Source organism: Populus euphratica, unplaced genomic scaffold (assembly GCF_000495115.2).
Source record: "Populus euphratica unplaced genomic scaffold, PopEup_1.0 scaffold250.1, whole genome shotgun sequence".
Classification (NCBI taxonomy): Eukaryota; Viridiplantae; Streptophyta; class Magnoliopsida; order Malpighiales; family Salicaceae; genus Populus; species Populus euphratica.
Window position 1 is genome coordinate 201,547 of NW_011500005.1, and position 12,042 is coordinate 213,588.

At 37.4% G+C, this 12,042-nt stretch overlaps 2 protein-coding genes across 5 annotated transcripts; both read right to left on the minus strand.

The window, feature by feature from the left end:
• Nucleotides 1–1,732: 1,732 nt before the first annotated feature.
• On the minus strand, nucleotides 1,733–6,593 carry LOC105141096 (vacuolar cation/proton exchanger 3-like). Of its 4 annotated transcripts, none has more exons than XM_011048200.1 (12): nucleotides 6,342–6,593; nucleotides 5,570–5,836; nucleotides 5,343–5,410; nucleotides 5,204–5,232; nucleotides 4,878–5,074; nucleotides 4,536–4,748; nucleotides 3,836–3,970; nucleotides 3,197–3,313; nucleotides 2,988–3,041; nucleotides 2,702–2,818; nucleotides 2,346–2,439; nucleotides 1,733–2,202 (listed from the first exon to the last, which is right to left on the minus strand). In XM_011048200.1, the coding sequence occupies exons 2-12, from the start codon at nucleotides 5,834–5,836 to the stop codon at nucleotides 2,192–2,194; spliced, it is 1,302 nt and encodes a 433-aa protein (XP_011046502.1). In that variant the 5' UTR covers nucleotides 6,342–6,593; the 3' UTR covers nucleotides 1,733–2,191. The 4 variants fall into 4 exon arrangements, with proteins under 4 accessions (XP_011046502.1, XP_011046503.1, XP_011046501.1 ...); XM_011048201.1 differs by lacking the exon at nucleotides 6,342–6,593 and adding an exon at nucleotides 6,204–6,280; XM_011048199.1 differs by lacking the exon at nucleotides 6,342–6,593 and adding an exon at nucleotides 5,945–6,173 and having other exon boundaries at nucleotides 1,733–2,207; nucleotides 2,357–2,439.
• A 3,461-nt stretch (nucleotides 6,594–10,054) lies between these two features.
• Nucleotides 10,055–11,504, minus strand: LOC105141097 (mitogen-activated protein kinase kinase 5-like). Its single transcript, XM_011048202.1, has one exon. The coding sequence runs from the start codon at nucleotides 11,365–11,367 to the stop codon at nucleotides 10,309–10,311; it is 1,059 nt and encodes a 352-aa protein (XP_011046504.1). The 5' UTR covers nucleotides 11,368–11,504; the 3' UTR covers nucleotides 10,055–10,308.
• Between the last annotated feature and the right edge of the window lie 538 nt (nucleotides 11,505–12,042).

Here is a 12,042-nt window from a genome sequence, read left to right on the forward strand (position 1 = left end):
GAATCGAAATCCAATTCTGAAGCATACAATCATCACCTGTCACATTGTTCATCTTCTGTGGGCTCCTTTGATGCCGCGGCGACTCCTGATTTCCCAAACAAGAACACGGTAGGATCGAGCAATATGGGTTATTGAACCTACCTTTTGTTCAAGAATAACACAATGGGTCGAAATTCACTGGCTTAGTCTCTTCAGGAGTGAACAATATTGAGAATGTCAGGGGCAATGCAGCTGTTGATTATCATGCTCAGGGAAAGTTTCCGCCTCAGAAAGGGAAACTCTTGCAAGCTGGGATGGATGCCGATCCTCTACTTCAATCACTTCCTGTAACAGGACCACTTTCTCAGTGGTGAAATCCGCCTCCCTATCGGAGACCTAGCAATATTTTACCAGATTTTGCCGTAGGAAACATAACTGCATATGTTAATCATCAGATGCCAGATGCAAATCCAATTTCTACTTTTTTTTGGACATCAAATTCATCATCATCATACAAAATGAATCATTATCCACGACAGTTCATGTCAAATTCTATAGGAGCTCCTTCGGGTTCAGGATTGATCAATGCGCGGATGCTAACTTAATCAACCTGCACAAACTCTCAAAGCCTCCTTCACAAGCGACAAAGGATTATGTGAAATTATGAAATTTTGCATGGTTCTTATTACTATCTAATTTTAACAGTCCGAGATATGATTTCCAATCCTAGTTTCAGAAATCAAAATGACATGCCTATTTAATTTGTGTTTGCTTCACTTTCTGCTTGCACGACCATGAATGATAGGTAAAATACCCCTCCTGCCCATTGCCCTCAAGCCAGCCAAAACCTTCCTATCCTACTGAGAACCAACACAAAATGAATTTTCATTCGTGTTCCTAAGGCTATACCAGAACAAAATTATTTCAAACCTGCATAAATGAATCTCTAATATGCTCACATGCACAGTTGTTTTTTTCTTATTAACAAACAACGAGGAAATTAATATATTATGAACATAAAGGATAAAAACCTGCAGGCTCGGACAAACACGAAATCATAGTTGACATGCTTTTTCCAAAATGGCTGGTCCTTGGCGATGGCACTGGCGAGCCATGCTTTTGAATCTCCATTATTGAGAACAACTGCAGCATTATGAATCTTCTCGCTAATTTTAGTGTTATAGCCTAGCCTCATAAATGGCATGACTTGTCTAATGCCTGTGGAATAAAATGTGATAAACAGTCCCCAAGTCAATGCACATATATCAGCCAAAAACTACGACAAGTGTGTTTTTTTTTTACCTTATCACTACATCTTTGAACGCATATTGTTTCCTGCTGATTTATATAATTTTTTTTTTCTAATATAGCTATCACACCTACAAGCAGGGAGAATACTTTATGGTTACTGGGAGTGGAAGAACCAACACGTATACTGGAGGAAAGAGCAAGTGAAGAAACCTTAAGAGGAAATGGAACTTGATGCCACTCGTCTTATGTTCCTTGCCATTTTGCACGAAAAAATTCAAAGAGATGCTAGGGCTGCCTATTGTTTTTTTCTTTTTAGAATAGTTCGAGCATACGGAAACCTGTTAACATCCAATTAGAAATTTTATTTTACAATTATAGATGGATATCAGCGAGCAGGAACAGGCATTTGGCGGCTAATATCAACTGGCATCAAGCAAGAGTGAACAAAGCTTCTACAGCTCTGTTGTTTTTATCCAAAATCTGAAGAAAAAAGACAGGATAATGAATGTAGAAGCGCTTATCAGATTAAAGAACAGCCAGAAATGAATCTCAGAATATCCATTAACAAGGATCAAAACCACTATATTACAGTTTTTGTCATAGAGGTGAAGGCAGAAAAGGTTACAACGGTTCCACCATCTATATATTGCTCTCTGCTGTGGAGAAAGCATACCCCAACTAAGAAAAATAACATCAAAACAGAGAAAAAAAATAAACTCAAGATTGGCTAACAGGATTCCCAAATTCCGTGCAGAAATGTGGGATGTAGTTGCCACAGAATGGGAATGGCAAAAACAAAATCTAACGCCCAGTTCTCCTTGATTGCTAACAGGATATGTGAAAGCCTAGGAACTTTCCAGCTTCATGCAGGAGGTAACGCAGGAGGTATTTGTATTGAGCAGCCGCAAGCTTTCTGGGCAATATTTTGCTCAAAACCAATGCCATCCGGATCAATGGATCTCTAGTTATCGTCTGTACCAAGAACCAAACCAGCAAATTATAAATTATGCCATTTTGAAAAAAAAAAGACTTCATATAATATCAGGAAAAACTACCAATTTCAAACACAATTTCTCAAAATCTTCTGAACAATATCCAAAGTTTAAGCAACTTACCCTTATCAAGGTCAACATGTACAAAGAAACTTGCTGCGACTATGAGGTAGCATAGAATAAGCATGAAACCCTTGAAATAGTTTGAAGTTCCTTCCTGGATATAAGCAAAAAAATAATGAAGACTTACAATAAGCATCTAGAAGCAATCACACAAAGAAAAGGAAAAAAAATCAATCCAATTAGCATATGAAGTTGTTAACACAAAAGGATGGTATGGTGTATCAAGGAAAATTTGCTTCAGAGAAACAGGTAGTTTAATGTAAATAGCATCAGCAATTTGGCACTACAGATACTGGAAAACCTAAGAAAATATGACACAGAAGTATCCAAGTCCGCTAAAAAGACAAGTCATGAACCTGCAACATAAATGCCACCACTAGCACAGAGATGAAAAGCGTAGCAGTTTCAAAGAGTTGAAAATTCAAGTCCATTGGTTGTCCCATACACCATCCAACAACAACGCAGAAGGGAATCTACAGGTATCAACAAAACAAAAGTCATTAGTCAGCTGATGTCAACCTATAAATATTACCTTAAGCCATCTGACTATTGAATGTGACCAGAAAGAAAATTTCCCGGAGAAATAAATCAAGGTTGGTCATGATTAGACAATGGATATCCAGCACAACTTTCATAACCTACCACAAACATTGAAATCTGTGTAGACGATCCAATTGCAACTCCAATTGTGATGTCCTACACAAAATTTGAGTCAATCAAGCACATAAAGGAGATTATGTTATGTGTTGGGAGTACAACATATTTGAAAACAGGTGGTGGTATTGTCAGCATGAATATCTTCTGTACAATAAATGTAACACTAGCAGCATAAGAATCATCATAGAACTAACAAGCTTATCCTTCATAGCGAACATGATTGCACTTGCATGCTCAGCAGCATTTCCAACAATTGGAAGCAGAATGACACTGATAAAAGCCACAGGCATGTTCAATGAGTCAGATGCTCCCTGAAAAGAAAGCACCAATGCCATCAACCAAGTGCAAATAAGCAAAAGATATAAATGTTTGGAGCATTTGCTTGAATGGAATAAGCAAAAGATACAGAATTAGTTTGCTACCCTGGATCCACTACTCTTAAGAAAGGGGAAAACTTCAATTTGGAGCATTTGCTTGAATGAAGAATATAAATGTTTCCTAAGATTCCCACAATACTAGAAAAAGAAAACAGGACTTTGGTTTGATCATGTGCAAGGAAAGCTTAAGCAAAAGCAACACAGGATTCGAGTAGGGCCAGCTAGAAAACAATAGAAGAGTAAAGATAAAAACAATAGAACAAGATACTCCTCCAGATAGCAAGACCAACATATAGCGCTGCTAATTTGAATTCATATAGACATCCTCTATCAGAGTAGATTTAACTTGTTTCCTTCATTAATTAGAGTTTTGCAAGGCTAATGGGATTTGAAAGGTATAGCCATCAAAGAAACACAAGTGAAAAGGTAAAAATTTGATTGAAATGAATGTTTTACCTGTATGGCATCGACAAGGTACCCCGACAGTATAGAAATCCATAAAGTCAAAATTGCAAGCCAGCCAATTGTTTCCCATTGAGTTATTTCAGGTGCCTCTTCATCACCAGAATCTTCTAGATCATTTACTCCTCCCTGTAACAATAAAGCATACTGATGAATTCAATTACTAGATGCATCGCAGGTTTAAGCTTAAATATGTCTGGAAGATATGGAATTTTATTCTTTATGCTATGACATTCTTTGTTCATCATACATCAACAGACATTTTATGGGGAAAAAGACCTTAACCATTAAAGAACAAAACACCCTTAAAGGAAAACTACTGAAGTAGAATGAGCTGGCAGTTATGCATCTATCATAACCCACAAAGACACTACTCAATAGCATGATCGTAAAATTTCAACTTTGTTCATAAACAAAACATGATAGTGCAATGAAATTGGAAAACATTACGGACTGCTACAGTGGTTATATGCATGTGCGAGCGTGCTTTTTCTACGTACCATTGAAATCTTTAGAAATTGCTTCTTTGGAATATGAATGTCAATAGATTATATACACACAGTTAACATGCAAAGAAATGATAGCAATCTATGCTTACCTGTTCATTCTTTTAACAAGAAACATAAAAAAATTAGAAAGCTAGCCCATTAAGAAACTTATAAAGCAAGTCGTGTGAAATAAAGAATAAGCCAACCTCGTCAACAGGGCTGTAGAGATTAGGCTGACTTTTAAGTTGAAAGAAAAGGTAGCTTCCATAAGCTATAAGCATTATACAGCTGCTAAATCTTGAAAGGGCCAACTCTGACTTGCCAAAATGAACCTCTGTGTGTGTGAAGTGAAGTACAGCAGGAAACATTATCCCCATCACAGCCATCAACAACAATCCAGAATTCACAAGAGCAGCTGCCTGTTTCAACAGTAATCCCACTGTGACTCACCAGGTGGCATGAACATTAAATAAGACAAAGAAAAAAAGAAAGGTCCACACTTCATCCCACGTCCGAAACAATAATTCTATAAGATTATGGTAGTCTACCTTGTTGAAAACCTGAACCTTCTGGTGATTGGCAATGCCACCAGAGAAGAAAGCACATCCAAGAACCAAGAGCATATTTGACAAGATGGAGCCCAACAAAGATTGTTGAACAACCCTTATCATCCCACTTTTCAATGCATAGATTGATATTATCATCTCTGTTGCATTCCCGAATGTTGCATTTAAAAGTCCACCAACTGCATATCCCACATAGGAAATAGCAATAAGAGGTCAAATGAAACGAATAAGAAACATTATTTAGAATTTTCTCAGTGAATATTCAACTCTCGCTGAAAACCAAACAATACATCCAGTATTAGATTTACCTGTTGGTCCCGTGTAGAAAGCAAGCTGCCTGCGATACAATGATTGGGGAAATGATGTCATGTATTGGCGTTAAACCAAGCGATAAAAGAAGCAGAAAATTAATCCAACACTACAGTTGATCTCACATGGGACACTTACTCGGTTACATAACCCAAACGCTCAGCCAGAGGCGTGATACCCAGCATGCTGAGCAAGAAGACCAATCCCTATAAATCAGAATACATTACCATCAAACACATTTGCAAAATCTCAGGCAAAATTCAATGTAAAACATGGTAGTGCAATTGTTTCAAGCATTTCACAATTCTCCAATAATCAATGATAAAACACTACACTGCTTTGGAACCAAGCACGATAACACTCACATGCTTTCCAGTAAGATAGTGAAGCAGTATTGCTAAGGGACCAAAAGGAAGCAGCATATTAATCTTGGCTTTAATTAGAACAATGTATATACTTCTAAGAGGACCCATTTGTATTCTCTTTAAAATCCATGACTTGGACATATCAACATGTGAGGCAATACTATTTCCCTCAGAATCAAAAGGGTGCACTTTCTTTCCTGTTGCTGATGCACTGAAAGGGATCTCCTCATCAGATTCAACTTCTACTTTCTCCTCCATGGGCATCATCTGCAGAAAACAAACAACTAATGATCAAAGGCTTACAAGATCAAACTGAAGCCCATCAAAACCTATTAACTAAGGATTGAAATGAACAAAAAGGGATTGGTTTCTAACTTCTACTGGCATGCAAAAACCCAGAAAGATACTTTCTCATTCACAGCAATATATATGAGACAACATCCCAAAGTTCCAATATTTTTGTTAAAAGTTGCAACTTTTCAAACTTTGTACTGGTAAAGGCTCCAGCTTTAAAAAAAGTCAATTCAGAAAATGAGAAATTAGATCGTCAAGTCTACAAGCAGTCCAACCAAACACGAAATGAAAGACTAACTGTAATCAAACAAAAAGGGGGGCGAGGGAGGAAGTTAATTACCAATGCGTGATGGATATATTTTTTTTTTTTTATGAAATCTATCAAGAGGGCCTGTAGATCTCCACTTGTTGTTGCAATGGGAAGTTAGATAGAAACAAGACAAGACAGAAGACTCTTTCGTGGGACCCGGATACTTACATGGGATAAGTTTAGTTTAGTTAAGTCTTATGTTGTTTCTTCTTCTGCTTCTGCTGCTGCTGCTGCTGCTGCTTCCTTGTTGTTGTTGCTGTTGTTTGATGTTAAAAACCTGTCTTTGAATCTCTCTTGCTTCTCGTTTGGCTTGAATCTTGATTAGTACTATTATGACTTTGGGTGCCTGTAAAGATGGGAACTTGAAGATGATTTGATGATTGGGTTCTTAGTGGCCGGCATGAGGAAGTTTCCTAGAAGTAGCGCCTGTCACTTCTTGTTTTAAAAATTTTCTCGGGATGATCAAGAATTGGTCCCCAAATTTATAATCTTTTCACTCAATTGGGTACCCAATGTATCCACAAATCCCTAACTTGGTCCTTCCATCAACCAAAATGCCTAAAGTTTTCTATAGATTGGATCTCAATTGATAAAAACATAAGTCCAGTATGTAATTGAGAAAGTATTTATAAATAGCGTCGACAGATTTATAAATTGGGAACTGATATGAGGTTACCCAAACTTGTTTCTTTGCTATGAATTTTTAGCAGCAGTGAAATGGTAACACGATTGGGTAACGTGGATTGGACGGGCCAGACATTGACCCTAGTGCCTGTCTAGATTTTTTGAGATTTATGTCCGAGAAGATCTTTGGTTAATGGCTGGCAAGTGAGAGCATGACACTGCACAACAATAACAACAACAATAATTAAAAAAGAGCAAAATCATTGAATTATTACAACCATGGCTATAACAAAATTAATTGAAAAAAAAAACATGAAAAAATTAAATAATCTGAAAAAAAATATTTTTTCAAAGAAAAATCTCCTGCAAAACCGTATCAAAACCTATGACTCACACCGTTCTTCAAAACAAGAACTCAATGGAGCAAGAGGAATGACCAGGTATTGCAAAGGTAAAAGGTTAGAAATTGACGGAACAATTGGAACCAGCTGGAACCTGTGTTTGATCCATTCTTCCCACGGAAAATGCAGGCTGTTTTAGTTTGTGCAGTGTCATGCTGTATCATTTGCTCTCGTAGCAGCTACGATGGATTTGATTGGCCTGTCATTTCATCTTCGTGGATACATAATAAAGCAATGTGTACGCACTTGAGAACTTCACTAACGACACGTTTTTAACAAGAGTGGATCCATAAACTCCATGCCTGCACGCGAGGAATTCAAAGATGGACCGGCTTATGAGTGGAGAACGGTCCAGATCTTTCTGCTGGCAATGTGTTCATGCGCTGGTAGTTTTTCATTCTCTTCAAGGCAACAACCCAACAGCCTCGCAAGATTTCTATGTCGCAGTTTGGCAATTATTAAGATAACTTCATTCTTGAGTTCCTTTAGCAATCTCTCGATAGCCACTTGCTTTCCATCTGCTAATTCACCCTGAAAATAAATGTAAAATGCTAAGAGTTTAAGGTTTAGCCAGGCTGAATTATTTACCTTTCTTCTTTCCATTTGCTTGCCCTTTGCCGTTTTAAAAATATACATAAACCTCAAGTTAACTCTAAAAAGAATTATTAAAAAAATATCAAAACAACATTAACCGCATCAACCGTCAAAGGTGGTCCAGGCCCTTCAATCGAATCCAATAGCTCCACCGTAATGGTTCCTGCTTCCTAGGCCTACAGCCTTCTCAAATGATGTAGCTACCCTTCAGCCCATGAGCTTTTAGATAGATGTGACTTTCTTATTTTGAACTGGCTTTATTGCATTTTTAGATGATTTGGGATTATCGACTAAGCTTTCTTTTCTACAAAGAATATAGGATTAAATATCGAATGACATGATCTAAAAAGGGTCCATTATCTCTTCATAGAATGCTATGAAATAGCAAAGAGTAGATTTAACCTTACAAAGAATATAGGATCTGCTTTTATGTGATTGTTGTGTCTTTGTGTGTGTGCGTGTGTGTGTGTGTAAAGAATGAGAATGGAGAGCTAAAAGCATTTCCACTTTCAATACAAATCATACTGATCTAAATGCGTTGGACACTTGTATGATAAAAGAAAAATCCCAGGAAAGCAACACAACCCATCCATACACGAGCAACCTTGCTGAACCTTACAATTTGTAAACAGGGATCCGAAAAGCCCAGAGAATATACGCAATTTACTCCTTTTCATTGAAAAATATCCACCGAGTTTGTTTTTGCGATTTAATTATATATTATTCTTTTAATGTTTTTTTATAGTTTTAATATGTTAATATCAATAATAAATATAAAAATATAAAAAAAATATTTTTTTAATATATTCTCAAGCAAAAAAAAAAATAACAAAACCATCTCTACGCTTCAATTCACAGATTCAGACACCAAAAACCACCCGTGTTGGATCGACAGATTCATACTCGCACAAGTGACCCCAAAGTTATGATAATTTTGATGCTTCTCTATGTGCAAAGTGACATTCTGTAGAGTAGATTCATATGACATGCAAAAAGACTACGCAGTAACCAGCAGGCCGCCGCTCCCAACACCTCCCCACCCCCCAAGTGTGACTGTGGCCTGCAGTGGTCCTCCGGGATAACGTTGAAAAGGTAACCATAATATCTCCGACCCCTTTATGCATGATGAATTATTAATGAGTTATGATTTGCAGCAACATAATACTTACAGCTCATCATAGCATAACCCTTAGCCCCACATCCAAAAACACAGCAAAATTGTCCAGTCATATCCAAAGAAAGAAAAATTTCAAACACAACAAATATTAAGAGATGGATCGAACCATTTGGGTAACCGGGGAAACGAAAAGGTGTCTTGTGACCATTTACAGAAAGCTAGATCATGAATCAATTAGATTGGATTAGTTGCCAATTAAACACTGCCAACTAATTATAAAACACCTCCCTACAACTTCATTACAGGAAATAATGAATTTTTGAATGCTGGTTTCCAAAATAATGACACTAATCTAACAAAATTACCCATAATTAAATGCATCATAGAATGAGTGATCATGTAAACTTTCATACCTGAACAAGATTTTGGAGAGTTGTATTAGCAGAAAGGGGAAAGAAGGGTAAAATCACAAGATTGATACTCACAGGGGGAATCGCAAAGGACAAAACACACGGTACCCTAGTACGGCCATAACAAACATGTTCTGCTTTACTTCTTCATTATTAGCTTAATGCTTCTTCCACATTCAGATCATGCTTCAGTAGTTTCATTTAGACAGATTGCTGTCAAACACAATACACAAAGATTCTGGGTTTCCATGCTGGATTCATAACCAACCATGCCAACACAAACACCAAGGTACAAAAGGAAAAGGATATTGAAATTGCAGTGTGATATCTATAAAGATAATGGTGTTAAATAGAGAGAGAGATTCGTGCACTAATACTACAAAAGCAGAAACAAAAACCTAATGTCATGTACTCATACAGTTTGAGTATCTAGCAGCTTCAGAATGAATCTTAAACATAAATACATCCACCTAAAACTGTAAACCAGAAATGGGAAAAAACTCAGCACTGACAAAAATCCAACCCTTTTCCATAACCAAATCTCCAAACTCCAATATTTTCCAAGTCTATTAAAACTCAAGAATAACCTCTCACTCAAAAAACATTGAATTGCTATTATGATTTGATTAAATCTCATAAACGTAAAAAACCCCATATTCTCATTTTCCCTCTACAAATCAAAATCCAACTTATCATATCAAAACTTGCCAAAAACTGTAACAAAATAATACCAGCAACAAAAAAAAAATGTTATCCTTGTCATCATCATGATATCATCATAAGCATCTTAATCTAATTTAATCAGAACTAAAGATGCTGTGACATTTTCTCATTTCCACCTAAAGTAAAAAATCCGAACCCAAAATATCAAAACTTACAAACCCCCCCACCCCCCTCCAAAAAAAAAACAAAGAAATTCACATTAATATCATAAACAACAACAACAACAACCCACAACAATTCAATTCAAAAACTACAGCAACTACCCACTAAAGAATTGGCCTAGGTGGAGGAGGCAACATCAAACTGTGAGTACCATTACCACCACTACCCTCTCCAGCTCTTCTCACAATAAACGGATGCTGCAGCAACTGATTGGCAGTAAACCTCCTCGCCGGCTCCCTCTGCAAACAACAAGCAATAAAATCCCTAAACTCCCTGGACGCAGTAGCCGGTGCTTCCGGTGGCTGTGACATGCAAATTGCACACATTAAGCTTGCCCAGTCACCTTGTCTCCCTACCCCAAATGGAAACCTCCCTAAATAGAACTCCAAAATGCTAACCCCTAAACTCCATATATCCCCTGCATACCCATCATACATTCCTTTATTCAAATCAGTATTTATCCTTTCTGGGCTCATGTAAGCAATTGTGCCCACTGAGCTATTGCAAGGATCCATTGTCTGTGCTAATATTCTACTAACCCCAAAATCAGCTATCTTAACATTGTTTTTAGAGTTAATTAAGAGATTACTGGGCTTAATATCTCTGTGCACAATTTTCCTTTTATGCAAGTATGCGATGCCGTTTAATATCTGCCGTGCCACGTCGGATAGATATCCCTCCTGGTTTATGTGGGTCCCTTCTAACGAACCGCCGTCCATGAACTCTAGAAGGACCTGGATCTCACCGTTGTGATCGAACATGTCGTGGCATTTAACGACGTTAGGGTGGTTAACGTCGCGAAGGATCTCGATCTCACGGCAGATCGAGTTCCGTACGGAGTCTTCGTGGTTGCCGTAGATGACTTTCAGAGCGTAGAGGCGGCTCGTTGGACGGTGGACGACTTTGTAGACGGTGCCTCCGCTGCCGCGTCCGATTCGGTTGATTCGATCGAGTTCAGAGAAACTGAGTTGAGCAAGAGCTGAGGAGGAGGATGAGGAGTTTGAGACGCCGGAGTTGGGTGGAAGAGGGAGGGGTACGGCTAGCCGAGGGTTACGTTGAGGGAGAGGTAGTTTTAGGTCAGGGAAGCGACGCGGTCTCCTGTTGTTGGTGTGACTATTGGTGGAGGGAAGGGGTTGTGGTGGTGGTGGTTGAACTGGTTTCATGACTCGGTGAGTTGAATCGAATCGGACGAGATGGGGAATTTTGATAGAGAGAAGAGAAACGGGAAGGAAGAGGGGAATCCTTTGGTCTGCGAGAGTGAGAGAGGGGGAGGGATTTGTAAAGGAGGGAAGGAATCGGGATTTTAAAGGGAGGGTCGTGTCACGCGCTTTTAAGGAGAGTGGGAGGCAAGAGCCAATGAGAGTTAAGAGGGGTCCAGCGAGGAAGGATCGATGTAAGGGCGTAAGTACCGTAAATGTGGGTGAGGGACAGGGTTTTTTATATACCGTTTGTACTTTGTAGCGCTTATTTTTTTAAATGGTTTTTATTTAAAAAATAAAATTAATAAATTTATTTTTAAAAATGATATGAAAAAAAAATATATATATATATAATAAAAAAATTAAGATTTTTAAAATATAAAAGCAAATGAGCTCTTAATTAATTATTAATGAAGACATAAGGTATCTCGTGAAAATTTAACTTTTTCGAGAAGTTTGAATCCTAATTTAAAAGATTTATTGTTTAAAAATATTAATATTATTTACCATCATAATTATTGAACTTAATATATTAAATTGAGTTTTAATTTAATTAAATTTAAAGAATTTTATAAATTAATATTGTCTAAACGAGTCATATCAACACTGAAAAGAATTTAATATATATATATATATATA